The sequence below is a fragment of the Mus pahari genome, chromosome 1, assembly GCF_900095145.1.
Source record: "Mus pahari chromosome 1, PAHARI_EIJ_v1.1, whole genome shotgun sequence".
Lineage (NCBI taxonomy): Eukaryota > Metazoa > Chordata > Mammalia > Rodentia > Muridae > Mus > Mus pahari.
Genome location: NC_034590.1, coordinates 117,084,656 through 117,101,588, shown reverse-complemented (window position 1 = coordinate 117,101,588; position 16,933 = coordinate 117,084,656). Strand labels below are relative to the sequence as shown.

Below are 16,933 nucleotides of genomic sequence, written 5' to 3'. Positions count from 1 at the left end.
GAGAGAGAGAGAGAGAGAGAGAGAGAGAGAGAGAGAGAGAGAGCATTTAGATCCAGAGAAGCAGAAGCAAGAAAGGGAGAGGCAGGAGACTGGGGCATGCTGGGAGAACAAGATCAGCAGGGTCCATGGGTTACAAAGGCCAAAGCTCCTAGGAGTCAGATGTGAGGTAAGAGCGTAGTGAAGACTGGGTGGGCCAGCGGCCATGTCCTCTAGAGACAGGCTCCATCCTGCTCCAGCCAATTGGAAAGGAAGTTAGAAATTCATATTTCACTTTGAAAAGTATTTAGATAGACTATTTGCAGGACAACGAAACAAAACCAACCGCCTGGGACGTGTTCTGTGCCCTGTGCACATCTGTTCTCCTAGCCAGGAATTTCACTAACCCGACTTACTTCGGCACCCTGTTCACTGGGCTCTGAGCTCATCGCCACCACTTCCTCATCTCAGACTTCCTACAGCATGGCTCTAGCCAAGGGTCTATCCCACCTAGATGTATTCTCTGCCTGGCTTCAGGCCTAATGTGACCCAGGTTTCTCTGCTGGATGCAGAGTGTTGAGGGGTAGGGCTGGGGAGGCCACACCCCTCCTGGCAGCTTAAGTGGAGGCACCAGTTGGGGTGTGTTGAGTGGGGAGCCCCACTTGTGATGTCAGGCCTGATAGAGCCGTGGCTTTGTCTGGAGCTTTGGGGTGGGGGAAGGGCTTGCACCTCAGAGCCCTTGGGTCCTCCTCCTGGTTTGCTTGGTGGTGATGGTGGTGGCGGCCTACCGGTGGTGGTGAGGATGCTGGCAGTGAACAGCAGAGCTGAGGGCAGATCCCAGTTGCTTGTGTCTGAGCCGTTGCTCAGGCTGGAAACTCCATGGGCCTGTGCTCTCAGGACCGCTCCTAGCAGCTCCTCCAGGGCCTCAGGTGGCAAGCAGGCCCTGTGTTCTGCCTGGAAGCTAGCCAGCTCAGCCTGGACCTGGGCCTGGAGGTGGTGAGCTGGAGGGCCCTCCAGGGCCTGAAGCACCACAGCCCCAAGGCCCATGGCCAGCAGGTGGGCCAGAACCAGGAGCAGGTATCGGGCCCATGGTTTCAGACTCCCCATAGCATGGCACTGAGTCTGGGAAGGTGAGGGAGTAGGCTAAGCCACCAGTGGCACCAGGGAGGGGCTGCGAAGGGCGTGGCGAGGAGGAGGGGCTGCGTGGGTAGGCAGCTAGATGACTAGAGTGAACGTGAATGAGGGAGGTGAGCCACAGCATGCCCAGTTTCTGAGGCAAGACATGGCAGCCGGGCACTGGGGGTGGGCGGAGGAAGACACTGTGGTGGAGAAGAAGACTGGGTGAGAAAAGCCTGGAGAGGGCCTCACACGAACGAATGTAAGCAAAGTCACGCCTCCTTGGTCACATATGCGTCACTCATTCAGACACCAGGGATGATGACAGACACAGGTTTGTCCTCTCCTGCTGCTCCCACAAGAAATCTGCTGACAAAACACCAGGGAGCAGTCTGTGGGGAGGGCAAGCTTCCCAGGAAAACTCTTTGAAGGAAGTAATATTTCAACCAGAGGACAAGCTAGTGATGGAGCTGGAAGGATGGTCTGCTGTGAGGAACATTTGCTGCTCTTCCAGAGGACCTTGGTTCGATTCCTGGCACCTACATGGTGGCTCACGACTGCCAGTGACTCTAGTCCCAGGGTATCTGACAACCCTTCCCCTGGCACAAGTACACCAGGTACACTGTGGTAAAGACACGCAGGCAAAACAACCATCTATACAAAATATAGGGCCAAGTGTGATGGCACATGACTTCAACCCCTGCACTCGGGAGGCAGAAGGGCAAGATTTCTGTGAGTTCAAGGCTAACCTGGTCTACAAAGCAAGTTCGAAGTCAGGGCAATAGAGTAAGATTGTCTAAAATAAAATAAAAATTTAAAGATAACATCAGGGGAAAAGGTCAGTCATAGGAGTCGGAGACCAACCATGACGAAGGGGCTGAGGAAACAGGCTTTTGTTGGCAAGTAGCCCAAAGATGGTTGCCTAAGCAGAGGGTGGGAGAGGCACTGTGGGACTCCGATGGAGAGAGCATGAGGTAAGCAGGTTTGCTGATGCTTCTGACTTCTGTTGTGGCTCTTGCTGCACATCTCCTGCCTCTCTGCCTGGACTACAGACCTGGGATGGCTTACTTTGTGTAAATTGGGGGGCTTCACTCATAAACCATGGAAGGACGCTGCCTTAAGGCATTGACTGGGTGGGAACCTCAAGGCCAGGTCCAGGCCACCAGAGCAGGTCACCATGCTTCCAGGTGGGTGAGCTTCCCCATATCCAGGGTATGAAGAGAGGCAAACCCAGGGCAAACCCGATTTTCCCAGAGGGCTACAGGTGAGCGATCTCCCTGGGGTGGAGCCGACACATCCTGGGAAAGGTTCCTAGAGATGACATTGCAGCTGGGCCCAGAAGGCAGGCAGGGACCACCGGCAACAGGGAACCTCCGGGCAAAGCATCACTTGAATGGTAGAGATGGCTCGAATAAAAATGTGGAGTGGCCAAAGCCTGGCAATGGTGAGAGGCTGGCTGGGCTGGGCCTCAGCGACTCCCCAGTTGCTGGGCTTGGTCCTGGGAGAGGAGGGTGGCACAAGGCCTTCTAGCTTTGCCTCAGCTATTTATCTGCCCAGAGATCTAGGGGCATGAAGACAAGGACACCAGATTACATCCAAGAAAGGTGACAGATTACATTTGGGGAGACAGCTTACAAGTTTATTTGGCTTCATTGGCTCCCCAGGCCAAGGCTCCAACCTTGGCTGGGGCAGTAGAAAGGCACCCAGAGAGCCCCAGCTCCAATAAGCTCCAGGGTAGGGGGTCCAGGAACCTGGCCTTGGAGACAGGGGCCACAGTAACAGGACTTGGTTAAAAGTGCTGGTGACACCTGAGGTCGGCCCCTTTCCCCTGGACCTCCCAGCTCCCTGCACCGCTCCTGGGGGCAATTCCCTGAGACAGGCTCTGGTCCTCCTAACCAGCTAGGTACAGTGTCAGGCCCCAGTGGGGCAGGTAAGTCAGGGGGCCCTACAGTTTGTAGGCATGTAGGGTGTAGCCCCCATCCAGTGTGAAGGCTTTCTGTGCAGTGTAGTGTTCCTGACCCCCAAAGGGTCAGGGTCCCTGGGGGAAACCAAGGCAGCCACAGAGGCCTTCCTGGCTCCTCTTCCAGTGTATGCTATGCCTCCTCGAAGGCAGCCGGAGCGTGGGGCTGTGGTCTGGCCCACTCAGGGCCCTGCTTCTGGTGCCCATGGGGCCTGAGCACCCATGTCTTTGGTCTGCGTCCTGCAGTCCTGGGAGCCTCCCCGGAAGGGGTTGGCAGGTGGGGAGTCCCAGAAGGGATCTGAGTCTGGGAATAAGGTCCACGGTGCCCGTCGGGGTGCAGGCTGTGGAGAGGGCAGGGGTGAAGGCCGTGGCCCAGCTGACACGAAGCTCCATGGGTCAATACGGCTACGGAGTGGTGATGGCCGAGGTCGGCTGATGAGGCCCAACGGTGGTGAGCGAGGGGTTCCAGGGGTGCCAGGAGCAGAGCGTGATATTCCTGGTGGGGGTGAAACAGTTCTTCCTATGGGGGTATAAACGGGGTACATGGTTAGGCACCCACTCATTCTTAGATGTCCCTTGGAGGAACTGTCCTGCTCTTGCCTGAGCTTCTAGCATTTCAGGGTGTTATGGGTAGCCATAGCCTTGTGGGTTCTATGGCTCCTTACATTCTGAGATGCATCTGTTTATCCACAGGTTCAGGGTCAAGCTGTCTTAGAGCTATCTGGGTTTGGTGACTTACTAGCTGTAAGAACCCCAAGCCTTTGCATCTGTATGCTCTGTGCTCCTTACATTTCCTCATCTAAGCAGGTGAGACAGCTCAGCAGTTACAGGGGCTGTCACGACAACAACCTGAGTTCAAGCTCCGGCACCCAGGTGGTGGAAGGACCAACTCCTGAAAGCTCTCCATATTTGCCCTGTGGCATGTGTGCCCTACAATGAACAAATAAATTAATTTCCTCATCTAGCCTGGCATGGTGGAACATGCCTGTTATACTGGAACTTGAGATGCTGAGGCAGGAGGACTGGGACTTGAGTCCAGCCTGGGCTACATAGGGAGACCTTGCTTCAAATAGACAACTTCATCTAAGAACTGGGCATAAGAATACTTCATACACAGATTATAATTTAATGTAGTAACTTCTATATAGAATGGTTACAGTACCTGGCCCAACCAATCAATAGGAGTCTCTCACCATTAGGGAGATTTCTGTATTTCACAGCTGAACCTAGAGCTCTACCAACAGCCACAGAGCCTAAGGACCTGGTTTGGGTACCAAGCACCTGACTGTGGTCCTGAATTCCCTGCCATCCCTCCCTTCTGACTGTGGTCCTGAGTTCCCTGCCATTCCTCCCTTCTCTGACTGTGGTCCTGAATTCCCTGTCATTCCTCCCTTCTCCGACTGTGGTCCTGAGTTCCCTGCCATTCCTCCCTTCTGACTGTGGTCCTGAGTTCCCTGTCATTCCTCCCTTCTGACTGTGGTCCTGAATTCCCTGCCATTCCTCCCTTCTGACTGTGCTCCTGAGTTCCCTGCCATTCCTCCCTTCTGACTGTGCTCCTGAGTTCCCTGCCATTCCTCCCTTCTCTGACTGTGGTCCTGAGTTCCCTGCCATTCTTCCCTTCTCTGACTGTGGTCCTGAGTTCCCTGCCATTCCTCCCTTCTCTGATGGCCTCTATCTCCCCATCAGTCTTTGGGTCACTCACCACGTGTCTCTTCCCGCCGAGGGCTCTTGGCTGATGGCTGACCAGAGGGAACACCTAGGTCTAGCAATAAGGGTCCAGGGGTGGGTGGGCCACGGGCATCAGGTGTTGTTTGTGAGAGGCGGATGAGCGGGGTGGAGGGCAGCTCAGGCGGGCAGGGCGAGGGCATCTGTGCAGGGGATGGTGCTGTCGGGGACTCCCCGCGTTCACGGCTCAGGCCTCCTGGAGGCTGCAGGTCTCGGCCAAGGCCTAGGGAAGCCAGCAGAGCAGTCCCCCGTAGCAACGCACGTTGGATCAGTTTAGGCGTCCCAGAGCTATTGCTTCGCTCTGTGGGCCCGGACCTCCGTGGCTCCTCTGGCTCGGGGCTAGGCCTTGGAGGATTACCTATGAGTATCAGTGACACAGGTTAGAGTGAGGCTAGCATGTCTGCCAGGAGAGCATCCTGCATGGCTTTAGAACAAGAACCAAGCTGTGCTTCCCAAGGGCAGCTTCCTCAGCTCTATCTGTAAAGCAGCCCTTCCTGGTCTGCTGAACCTTTCCATCACACACATCCTGCCGAACAGTTGTCTTGGGCAGGGGCAATGTCGGGAGCAATGCCTGGGAGTTGCTGATGTAGGAGACAATCCTCCAAGCTGAACAGCTCATCTCATCAGAGTAGCTGTAACTTCTTGCAAGAGACCCCTTCCTTACCAGGCTCGTTTGTGGTCCTATGTAAGAGAGGTCTGGAAGGGTCACTGGGCCTTCAGCTGACACTCTTAGGTGCTCTCTTCTGTACCTCCAGTCAGCTGTCCTGAAAGTCCTTCACTGCATAGTTTCAAAGTCCTCCCTGCTCTAATCCCTTCTGCCCTTCCCTTCCTTGTGCCAGGCTCCCAGCTGGCCAGTCTGGAGTTCTGGGTTGACTGGGGAAAGACACAGAAGGCTGGGGAATGTGAGCTTCTGCTGTGAGCAGGATTTAGCTTGGAGTTCTGTTGGCTCAGGGAACCCTCTTTTTTTTTAAAAAAAAAATTTATTTGTATGAATATTTTTACCTACATGTGTGTCTGCATACTATCATACATGCCTGGTGCTTACAGAGGTCAGAAGAGGGTATGGATCCCCTGGAACAAATTAATAATAAAAATGTAAAAAAGAATCTAAAAATATTAAAATAAGCAAGAGAAAAATGACAGAAAACAGGGAGAGTGGAGACTGGAACCCAATAGGGTGAATGGCAGTTCCTGGAGTTCTTTTTTTTTTTTTTGGTTTTTCAAGACAGGGTTTCTCTGTATAGCCCTGGCTGACCTGGAACTCACTCTGTAGACCAGGCTGGCCTCGAACTCAGAAATCCGCCTGCCTCTGCCTCCCGAGTGCTGGGATTAAAGGCATGCGCCACCACGCCCGGCCCTGGAGTTCTAAGGTCCCTAAAGTTACATGACTTGTCCAAGGTAACTTGCCTAGAATTTAAGGTTGCTTCTAAGCTCCCTGGATGTCTGAGTTATTGACCCTGCTACTGAAGAGATGTGCTAGTATGAGAGGCTTGACCAGGAGATGAAGCAAGCTTGCTTCCAAAGTGCTTTGGGTTATTGAGCGGCTTCCAGCAACACCCATTAGGCAATTTCCTGTCAGTGCAGGCTGACTGCGGGCTGCCTAAGAGCAAGTCACAGTGATCAGGTTCCCAAGGGCCAGAACCTCTACCTAGGGATAGGGTAAGCAAGCCTTAGTAGTGTCCTATGCACCCTCTGTGAGTCCCCATTCCTTGACTCAGCCAGCTTCCTGACTATGGGTATATGGAAGGCTGAGGTCACAGACCCCGATGGCAGCAAGAGTACAGGCTTGGGCTAGGGAACCACAAGCTTGGTCAGCAACTAGGCTGGGCTGGTAGTACCGTCTCAAGATGAGGGACCAGCTGGAAAGGTATGGGATCTAAGTCTTGTGTCTCTTCTGGGACCTCAGGGAAGCCATGGCCAGAAGGCCTGGCAGGACATGGTCAAGGACTGGGTTTCCAGGCCCTCGAATTCTCCTTTGGTCCTCCTGATCTGGTCCATTCAAGAACAAATGCAATCGATCCCCTTGGTCTTCCAGTTTTCAGTTCAGCCTTCATACAACAGCCAATTGTGGGCTACAACTGCTGGAGCAGAACACATGGGAGCTGGAGAGATGGCTCAGTGGTTAAGAATACTGGCTGCTCTTCCAGAGGACCTGGGTTCAGTTCCTGGCACCCATGGGGTGGCTCACAGGCATCTGTAATTTCAGTTTCAGGGAATGTGATGCCCTCTTCTGGCTTCCACAGGCAATGCAGACATACAGTGTTCAAACACACATTCAGAGAAAATATATATACATATAAAATAAAACAGTAATTATATAAAAAAAAAAGTCTTAGTAGAGGGCAGCTCAAGGGCCTGCCTCTGGATCAGCTCAACCCTAGTTCAAATCTCTGTTCTGCCAGTCCCTACAGTGAACCACTTAACCTCTCTGTACCTCAGTCTTCTCCTCTGTAAAAAGGAGCCAATGATGGCATCTACAGCAGATAGGAGAAAGTATTCGCTGTAACTATTACAGAGACAGGCAGGTGGAGGTGTTGGGGATGTGTGTGTGGGCTGAATTGGCACAGCTAAACAGTTTGGTGAACAGGGCTCTAGCCCAAGAGCCACTAAAGTAGGGTCTAGGGCAGTGGTCCTCAACACTGTGACACTTTAATATATAATTCCTCATGTTGTGGTGACCCACAACCATAATGTAAATATCTGTTTTCCAATGGTCTGAGGGGATTCCTGTGAAAGGGTGGCTCCACTCCTAAAGGTGTCGTGACTGACAGGTTAGGTCTAGGGTCTACTTTCTGCTGTGTGCAGTAGGTATGGCTGGGACCCCTAAGGATGCTCTAGGTTGGTCTAGGGTTCCCCAGACAAACCACAACCTTCTTGACTCTGTGGAGACTGGGCGGTGCGGAGCTGAGCCGAGCCCTCATCCTTCTGGTGGTGGAGCCCCACTTAGCTACCTGAGTAGTTTGTGTGGAAGGAAAGCTTTCCCAGACTGAGACTGGGGCAGGCACGGCTTCTCTGGCTTGAGTCCTTCGGGGGTGATGGTGGTGGGGGAATCTGAGGTAGCTTACTTCCCTCTTAGCCTCACCTTCTATAACTAAACTGGGGAGAATAATGGCTCCTCCCTCCCTCCCGGTGAGGCTGTTATCACCACAGAGAACAGAACAGTCCTGAGCACCCCTAGATGCAGATGAGTCTATTCCTGTCTCCTTATCCTCTCTGCTAGCCATGGGCTCTCCAGAAGGGACTGTGAAAAGCACCGTGGGAGCCATTAGCATGGCCCCCCTCTCCTTTTCTGGATACCAATGGAAGAAATCATTCCGTTTCTTGTCCTTTCTAGAGCCTCTTGAGGGTACAGTGCTGCACAGGGTCCTAAAAATCCTCAACAGGAGGGCCGGTCTCCAGAAGCTCTAAGGCCTCAGGTAAGGCTACTTCTGTGGACCTGGAGGCCAGACCTGGGGACCTGGGCTCTCCGTCTGGTTCTGCGCAGCCTCAGCTTTAGTTTCCTGGTCTTGAGTCCTTAAGGCATCTCTGCGCACTGCCTCAGAGTCTGCCATTGTGCCCCGAGAAGAACTCAGCAAGATCTGACGAGCTCCTTACTCACCATTGAGTGCTGGGGGAGTAGAAGGGGACCCTAATGGGGATGAGTCGTCTGAATCTAGGTACCACGTGGCTTCGTCCATGCGGGACCGTCTCCTGAGAAGGGAGCATGCTTGTGAGTCTTAGGGCTCTAAAGAGTAGAAGGCCAGGGGTGTGGGAGACTGAGGCACTTACCTGCCATTCTGGGCCTCCCCAGGCTTGGGGGAGCTGGGACCCCAGGCCCAGCAAGCACGCCTCTCTCCATTGCTTGAATCTTCAAGACGTCTGGGGGACTGGCGACCCCAAGTCTGGCCTGATTCTGCAGGTTCCACTGTAAGGGAACACCACAGGTCAGAGTCCATCCTTATCCTATGTCCTAACAACTGGGACGGATGGGTGGGCTGGGCTTAGGTGGGACTAGGTCCTGGGCTAGCAATGAGAATGTCTGAATTTGTGCTCTGCCACTTACTGGCCATGTGGCAAATTATTCTTTTTGCATTTCTCACCGACTAGTAATGCACTAGAATTATTGAGTTAATATTTGCAAAGCATTCAGGAAAATAAGGAATATATGGCCAAGTGCAGTGGCACAGGCCTTTAATCCTAGCACTTAGGTAGATCTCTGAGTTCCAAGCTGGCCAAGGCTACAAAGAAATGACCCCACCCGCAAAGCGTGATATGATACAATTACTTGAGGGGGGTAGTTTTTGGAGGGAACTTAAAGGTAAAAGTCTAGAGAAAGGGGAGGGAGGCCTGGGAACAGTATAGTGAGGAGACAGGGAGTAACGGGGTACGGTGAGAAAGGCCGGTCCATCTCTAGACATCAGGGCAAGTTTAGGGTTGTGGGGAAGGCAAGGCTGGCCAAGTTTCTTACATTGGATGGCTCGGAATCTAGGGAAGGTGGGCGAGTCCCCAGCCCCAACCTCGAACACGTTTCTCCTCCGATCAAGGCCAGGAGAGGCTTGCACAGTGATGCGGTGTTTGAAGTCTGGGATTTGGGAAAGGAAAGGTTTTTAAGGACACACTCAAAACCGCAGGGGCCCTTAGGAGGCTCCCAGGCCTCTTCCACAGTGGCAACAATAGCTATGTGGTCGGGGGTGCTTCATACATTCCTGTCTCGAGGCATTCAGTAGAGAGCCAAGTGGTTGGCACCCATCACCAGCACAATCAGGTAGAGAAATAAGTTCACTGTGTAGGCGGGCCGGCCCCACCCTCTTGTCCTCAGAACTCTCCTGTGCACTACTGGCAGCCCGACATGCAAATTCCCTGTCAGGACCCGCCCAGAGACAGAAAAGAAAATCCCAACCTCCAAATAAGCCCCTTCTTATTCCAGCTGGTTAAGGCACAAAAAGGCTAAACCAGAACTCAAGCGTGAGCACACACCCTGGCGCCAACAGCCAATGGCAGAGAGGCGTCCCGGAGCCCCGCCCCTTACCCAGGGGCATGCTGATGCGTTCTCCACCATCCCTTGCTCGGAGCTTGCTCCGCTTGAAGGTGCCGCGGCGGCGGCGCACGTGCGGCCGTTCTCGGTCCACCTGCTGCAGCAGCAGCGTCAACTCGCGCTCGAACACCTCCAGCTCCCACTGCGCCAGCAGGTGCTCGCGCCGCCGCAGCTGCTCTGCCTGCGACCGCTGCTCGCGTGCTGCGCGTGTCAGTTCTTCCTCGCGGCTCAGTAGTTCCTATGCTCGGGAAGAGTGAAGGAAGTGGATTTTGCTAGGCATTGACCCAGACCTCCCACCTTATTCTCTACCCCACCTTGTATCCCCCATTCTTCTCACCTTTTCCTTGGCCCGCAGCTCATCAAAGAGGCCCTGGATCTCGCGTTTCCAGCCTTCCTGCATAGAATGGAAGGAGTCCCGTGGCATCTCCCGCAGCACCTGCGCTTCTAGAGCTTCCAACTGCTGCAGGATGGAGGCGAAGTCGGGCCTGCGGTGAGGGTCCTGTGCCCAGCAGTCTAATGGGGCAGGGTAAGAGGTCTGTGAGCATTTGTATTTGTGTCTAGGCCCAGGAGTTCTGCCCCTCACCTCCCCAGCCCCATCTTCTTACCAGCCATGAGTTGTGCAAAGGGCTCAGGGCAGGTGGATGGGATGGGTAACGTTAACTTGTTTACAGCCACACCATAGGCTACGGCAAGACAGTCGATGCCACGGTAGGGCACCTCGCCCGTCAGCAGTTCCCACAGCAGCACCCCAAAGCTGTAGGGGGGACAGAGACTTGGATGGTCACCTCAAAGCAAGGAGGGATTAAATGGTTTGGGGTCCTGGCTTCAGCCTGACTGACCACCCCTGGCCTTAAGCAGCCCTTCTTACCCTCGGTAGCCCCACACTCTCCGGTCCCAACTCAGGCTGTACCTCCAGACATCGCTGCCCTTGGAGAAGGTAGAGGCCTTGATAACCTCGGGAGCCATCCAAGCGTAGGTGCCCGCAGCACTCATCTGGGTGGTTTTGTGCCACTCTCGGGCGAGGCCAAAGTCAGTAATCTTTAGGGTCTTGTGCTCCATGTCATCACCCTCGATGGGCTGCAGCAGCAGAACTGGGGAACAAGCGGGGCAGGGTTGTGGGGGTGGAAAGGAGAAGAGCGCGGAGCAGGCGCATCTGACAGTCATCCCGCCAGGTACTGACACACAGGAGCTGGTGAGGAGCTGCCCTGAGAAATTCACAGCCAGGGTAGGCGGAGACTTGACTACTCAGGTGACAACAGCACCCATTTACTGGCAAGAGATTACTAAGTTGCTGCCTCTCTGAGTACTAGAGGCCAAATTTTTACAGTTAGTTCTACTAAAACAGATAAACTAAACTAAACCAAGTGAAACAAACAAAACCATGAATTATCATCATTTTACAGGTGAGGAAATAGAAGTGACATGATCAAGGTCACAGCAAACAGAGAATCTATTCAGCCTAGGGCTACAGAGCTAATGCTCTAGCTTTTTCCTAACACTGAATGGATTAAAAACTGTAATGTGGTGGGTTTTCAGTGTTGGTGGCACTGCTTTCAAGAGAAACCTGAGGTAGGCATGGTGGCACATTCCTTTAATCCCAGCACTCAGGAGGCAGAGGCAGGTGGATCTCAGAGTTCAAGGTTCAAGGCCAGCCTGATCTACAAATGGAGTTTCAGGAGAGCTGGGGCTATGCAGAGAATCCCTGTCTCGGACACACACACACACACACACACACACACACACACACACACACACACATACAGAGTGAACAAGCGAGCAAGAGAATCCTGTGAGTGTCTTGCCACTTTGCTGAGGCAGGAGTATGAATCCGAACTTAGGCCAGGGAACGGGAGGGAAGCCTTAAAGAGCAAAGATCTCCTCCGGGAGGTCACAGTACTGTGACTGTCACAGCCTCTCACAGCAGAAGACTTGTACAGCAAGAGTTGGGTGTAAAGAGAGAGGGAGGGTGAAGGTTCTGGTCACACTTGGCAGGGGAGTTTAGCTTTGGTCCAAGTGTGGCTACCACTCTCAGAGTGAGAGAGACAACATCTTAGCAAAATCTTGCCAGGATAAAACCAGTTCAAGTGAGCAGCAGAGCAGCAGGGGACCATGTCCATCCTCAAGGGCCCATCTGTGGTGAGCAGTGCCTTCTGCTCTGAGCATGTGGCAGGCACGCCCCCGGCTCTCTTACAGGCTATTAGTCAGGATAGGTACTGAGCGTGACGAGAGGGTAGGGCATCTATTGGCCAGGTGAGCCAGGGAGGGCTTCTTGGAGGAGGAATCACACCAGGTTTTATCTTTGAAGGCCTGAAGCCAGAACCCGTTTCACGGGTGATTTGGCATTAAGGCCCGACCCCTACCCACGCCATGCATTCCCAGGGCCTCTAGCGCATGACTTTGTTTCCCTCTGCACCCCCTCAGTCCTGGTGCTCTTCGAGCTCAGACTCTGCCACCTCTGGGCTGCCCCCATCTACTCTAGGCTCCCGCCCCCTCTTACATGGCATGACAGCAGTGAGGCGATCTACCCACTGTCAACATGCCTGCGTGGCTCTTCTCTGGCCCCACTCCTGGCAGACTTCCTTCCAGTTTCTCCTAGTTCAGAGAATGGTGTTGCCTCCTCCCGCTCCTCTTCTGCACTGGGAGTGAGTCTGGCTCAGATAAGGCAAACGTACCTCACAGGTTGTCTAGGAGTCTTAGCCCAGTTCAGACATCTAAAAGCCTTTAGCCTGGGCCTGACATGTGGCAGAACTCAATGTCTTTCGGTGTAGAGATCCTGTGCGCACGTCTGTCAGAGCCCACTCTCGCTCTCCACCCTTAATCCTAACTTCTGCCCTCCAGCCCCAGGTCAGCCTGCCAAAGGCAGCAGGGACCCGTTGTTAGGCCTGTGCAAGCTCATTTCAGGAAGAACCACAACAGGCTGGGGCAGGATGGGAGAGAGCACAGGTTCTCTCTGGAGCCAGGACCCACCCTCCACTGAGGACTTGTTCCTGCCTCTAGCACACATGGGTGCCCACAGACAGGCAGAGCACACTGCATTGCGTTCTTAGCCAGGGAGCCAACCTGCCCCTTTTCTGGTTGTGGAATCTGAATTCTGGTAAGAGGCGGCACTTGGTGTCTCAGGCCTCTATCTGCAGCCATTCTGCTACCTCCATCTCCACTCTGGGTTTTGTCAGGCACCTCACCTCTGCATCCTCAGCTTCTCCTCCAGCTTGTTTTGCATCCTGCCTGGGTCCTAAGTTATTGTTGTGATGCTCGATGGAGACCTTGGCCATGGGAGGTCAGGGGCCACCCAGAGAGGCTGCAGAGCTCAAAGCTTCCTGGTCATCTCCTTACTGTCCCCTCACCCCCTCCTGGCCTTTGTCAGGCTAGGGAGTAGCCTGGCCAGCTCACACCTCTTCCGCTTTCCTTTCATGGTCTCTACTTCTCCTTTCTAGGCCTGGGCCAACTTAGGGGGGGTATTCTTTGGGGGCAAATTGGGGGAGGTCAGGTCCAGGCCGGGCCGGCTGGTCAGTCCTGTGACTCGTGGGCCTAGAGAATTCCCCCTTCTCTCCCGGCCAGGCCTCCTCACAAGGCCCCCATTGTCCAGGAAAATCATGCCATTGTTTCCTGCCTGATCCCCCCCCCCCAAGCCCAGGGACTCCCCCCAGCCCAATCCCACAGACAGCAACTCGGGCCTAGGACTGGGCCTGTGAGGTGGGATGTCAGGCTCAGAGGCTAAGGGCACCTCGCCTGCCCTTTACCAACACCCAGACTCTGAGAGGGAAACGGGAACTAGGGCCTGGAAGGGGACAATCCCTGGCTCCTTCCTCTCCCGAAACCCCTCCACCCCCAGCTCTTTCCTCCCTTGCAGGCAGCTGGGCCAGGGAGGGAACAGAGCTGGAGCTGGGGCAGGAAGCCAGCCCAGGGGCAGCAGGAAACACAGGAAGCGGTGTGGAGGGTGGGGAGCAGGGGCCTGGACTATTGTTACATTTTTTTCTGGAAGGAGAACGGAGGAAAAACAGAAGAGAGGAGCCCCCACCCCCTGGGCCTTCGGGGAATCCCCCTCAGACTAATGGACAGAGCATGTGTGGGGGTCCCTATATGCCTCGGCCCACCCATTCTGCTCTTAGATGATAGGGGGTGCTCTCTGGTTCTGCTGCTGCTTTCCTCTAGCCCGTTTTACAGTAGCCGAGGCCAAGAGGCTCAGAATGTCCACTGAGGTCCCTAAGAATCTCTGCACTCGTCTGTCGTGCAGGACCACTTCCACTACACTTCCTACTGTTTCCAGCCCGTGCCCTCTGCTCCAGCAGACCCAGTGCCGCTGTCTCCACATTGCTGGCCTCTGCCTCTGAGCCTGCACTGTGGTCAGGCCCTGCCCAGACACCCACCCAACCAAGTACTTCACTAAGTGCTGCCTGTTTAGGACTGGCTTGAAGCCTGCCCACTTCAGGAAGCTGTCTGAACCTGTCACCAATTTTTCCTGGGCCTATAACAGGCAGTGAATGGGAATCTGAGATAGTGAGAGATGGAGTCTCCCTTCATATTTGCGTTCCTGGCTGGGCATCCTGGTCAGGGCTTCTGAAGGTCCTTAAGCTGCTCTAGCCTCATTGTTCCCATTCTAGGGAGGCTGAAACTGAGGTTCTGAGGTGAAGTAATTGGCTGGAGAACATGTAGGCAGGAAAGAGTGGGATGGCACAGCCTTGGTCTCTGAGCAGGGAGGAGGGTCTTCCCTTCGGAGATCTCTGTCCTGAAGGAGCTGCCTATGGGAGGGCAGCAGCACCGCGTTTATAACTCTCAGGGAAGGGGAAGACTGGAGGAGCAGCTTCCAGAAGACTTCCCTGAGGTGGTGACCATGGTAAAGCAGGGTGTGAAGGGCCACCTGAGAGAGGTCAGTTTTGAAAACTTGTCGAAACTTCAGCTGAAGACTGGAACTTCTAGGACAGAGGCAGAACTCTGCCAGGTTCCTGGGATTCCTGTTTTGGGGTCACTGATGGGCCACGGGTATTCCCTGGACATCTAATACTGCTCTCAGGAAGGAGCTAGTGACTCGAGCATCTCCCTAACTAGGCTTAGCGGAGATAGGAGATGAGTGCGCCTGGGCCTTGGCTGAGCCTCCCCATTCCCCTGCTTCACCCCTTGAAACTCACTGTTGTTGGACTTCAGGTCTCGGTGTATCACAGGCACTAGAGCCTCACAGTGCAGGTAGTGCATCCCTCGGGCAATCTGTACGGCCCAGTTGACCAGCACATGGGGGGGCACACGCCGACCAGCCAAGGCCCGGCTAAGAGGCCCGCCAGCTGCATACTCCATCACCAGGCATAGGTTTGGCTCCTCCAGGCACACAGCTTTGAGGGCGATGATGTTGGGATGGGCCAGCATGGCAAAAAGCCGGGCCTCCTGTCGAACACTCTCAGCTGTTACACTGATGTCCTCATCAGGGTCCTGTCGGGCTGCCTTCACGGCCACCAGCTCCCCTCGCCAGCTGCCACGGTAGACCTTGCCGAAGCCACCGATGCCGATCACCTCCTCCAGTCGCAGCTCCTGGAAGCTGGCCACCTCACAGGGAGGTGGGCCTCCACCCCGAGATACATAGTTGGATGGAAAAATGCCCACCTGGCCACCCACCTGGCCCGCCCACCAGCCCTCGTCTCCCGAGATGGCAGCATCCCTGGACAGCACCTCCACACGGTCGCCCTTCCTCAGGGCTAGTTCGTCCTGCCCATTGGGCTCATAGTCGAACAGGGCTGTCCAGACGGGATTGGCATAAGCTGCTGTTGCCTTCGGAGACCCCTCAGGCCGGACTCCACCGGTACCCCCGCCGCCCCCACTGCCACTGCCGTTCCATGACCCCAGCGGGCTCTTGAGGAAGAGGTTCTTCAAGGGCTCCATGGCAGGGAGCCGGCGTTGGAATGTGTGGGGGACCTTCTTCGGGTGCCCGTGGTATCCACCCCCGCTGGCTTGTGAGGCCCTAGTGCCGGAACCTGGGCATCCGGGCCCTGGCCCTCAGCCCCAGACCCACGCCTCTCTGGGGAGCCAGGAGTGTCGCCTCCCGGCCCCCCGCATCTCGGGCTTCTGGAGGAGAGCACCAAGGGCAGTGTGGTCAGGCTGGAGGGGTGGGGCCCACTGGCCTCCGGCGCCTCACCATGGCTGAATTGGAGCGGCAGAGAGTCCCTCAGTCCCGAAGTAGTCCTGGGAACCTGGCTCCAGCGCCCGCCTACTGTAAGGTGGGGCCTGCCAGGGTCAGCGCCCGGACTCTGGTTGTTGTCTCCAGGCACAAGAGGTAAGAGAAAGTCCCCAATTGAGCCGAAGCTACCTCTTCTCGGGCTAGTGCCTTTGGCCCCGACAGCTCCGACCCCGTTCCCTTCTTCCTCCTCCCTTTGTACTTTGGCCCCGGGGGCGGGAGGCAGAGGTGGAGGGTGGAGTTTCACTTTTTTTCCGCTCTTCTCCCTCCTGCAGGAAACAGCATCAGATGACGTGGGCGGGTTGCACCGCTCCCCTCCCCGAGGCTCCCGGCAGCTGTGCACGGGAGTTCCCGGGGAGGTTGGCCGAGAGAGGTAAAAGGCGGGCAAGGTAGTTCCTCCCGCCTCCCCCGCCCCCAAACACACCGTCACAGCTCTAAGTCTTACGTTAGGTGCTCCGCTGCTCAGGGTCGAAGTGGATCTCTGCAAAGACAGAGAAGAATCCTTGTGTCTGAATTCTCATCAGCCAAATCACCCTTGTGATTGGCTCAAAACCCAAATCTGGTCTTGGCCACGAAGTTGCAGAACTCTTTTAAGATTCGATCTTTTCATATATATAACAAGATACCCTGCTTTTCAGTGCTGGGGGGGGGGCGTGAATAGAAAAGTTTGGGACTTCAAAATTGGCTTACACTTGAAGCTCTTGGAACCATTTAAAATTATCTTCCTTTCACCCGAGAGGCAAAAACCTGAAACTGTCGTTCAGAACTTTGCCCGGGATTAGATTCAAAGTTAAAGGGCCTTCAACAACCTCTTCGTTAGTTCATCACTTGTCCTGTGTCTGTCACTTTAAGAAAGCCTATGTCATCCTGTTCGACTACTCAGGCCTGATCAGGATCCCTCTCTGCTTCGGCTAAGCTCTGACCCGGAAGTAGAGACGGAAGCCAAGCGACGACCGTGATTTACGGTCTCGCGCTAGGAGAG

General features: G+C 54.8%; 2 protein-coding genes across 2 annotated transcripts in view; both read right to left on the bottom strand.

The window, feature by feature from the left end:
• Kcnk7 (potassium two pore domain channel subfamily K member 7) overlaps positions 1-1,192 on the bottom strand; it is a 2,853-nt gene extending 1,661 nt beyond the window's left edge. Inside the window, exon 1 of the mRNA XM_021219808.1 lies at positions 765-1,192. Within this exon, the coding sequence (XP_021075467.1) occupies positions 765-1,083 (319 nt within the window). The 5' untranslated portion in view covers positions 1,084-1,192. The remainder of the gene's footprint in view (positions 1-764) is intronic.
• Positions 1,193-2,709: 1,517 nt separating this feature from the next.
• Positions 2,710-16,900, bottom strand: Map3k11 (mitogen-activated protein kinase kinase kinase 11). The gene is made up of 12 exons (XM_021205713.2): positions 16,642-16,900; positions 16,397-16,432; positions 14,918-16,220; positions 10,702-10,882; positions 10,397-10,545; positions 10,129-10,304; positions 9,786-10,029; positions 9,225-9,338; positions 8,546-8,681; positions 8,376-8,467; positions 4,755-5,135; positions 2,710-3,572 (listed from the first exon to the last, which is right to left on the bottom strand). Exons 3-12 carry the CDS (start codon positions 15,657-15,659, stop codon positions 3,235-3,237), a joined length of 2,553 nt encoding a protein of 850 aa, XP_021061372.1. The 5' UTR covers positions 15,660-16,220; positions 16,397-16,432; positions 16,642-16,900; the 3' UTR covers positions 2,710-3,234.
• Between the last annotated feature and the right edge of the window lie 33 nt (positions 16,901-16,933).

Coding starts and splice junctions, on each gene's coding strand:
- Map3k11 (XM_021205713.2), bottom strand. CDS start 15,659: ATGGAGCCCTTGAAGAACCTCTTCCTCAAGAGCCCGCTGGGGTCATGG. Junction 8,468..8,545: donor GGGGAGGCCCAGAATGGCAG/GTAAGTGCCTCA, acceptor CTCCCTTCTCAG/GAGACGGTCCCGCATGGACG. Junction 5,136..8,375: donor TACTCCCCCAGCACTCAATG/GTGAGTAAGGAG, acceptor TGATACTCATAG/GTAATCCTCCAAGGCCTAGC.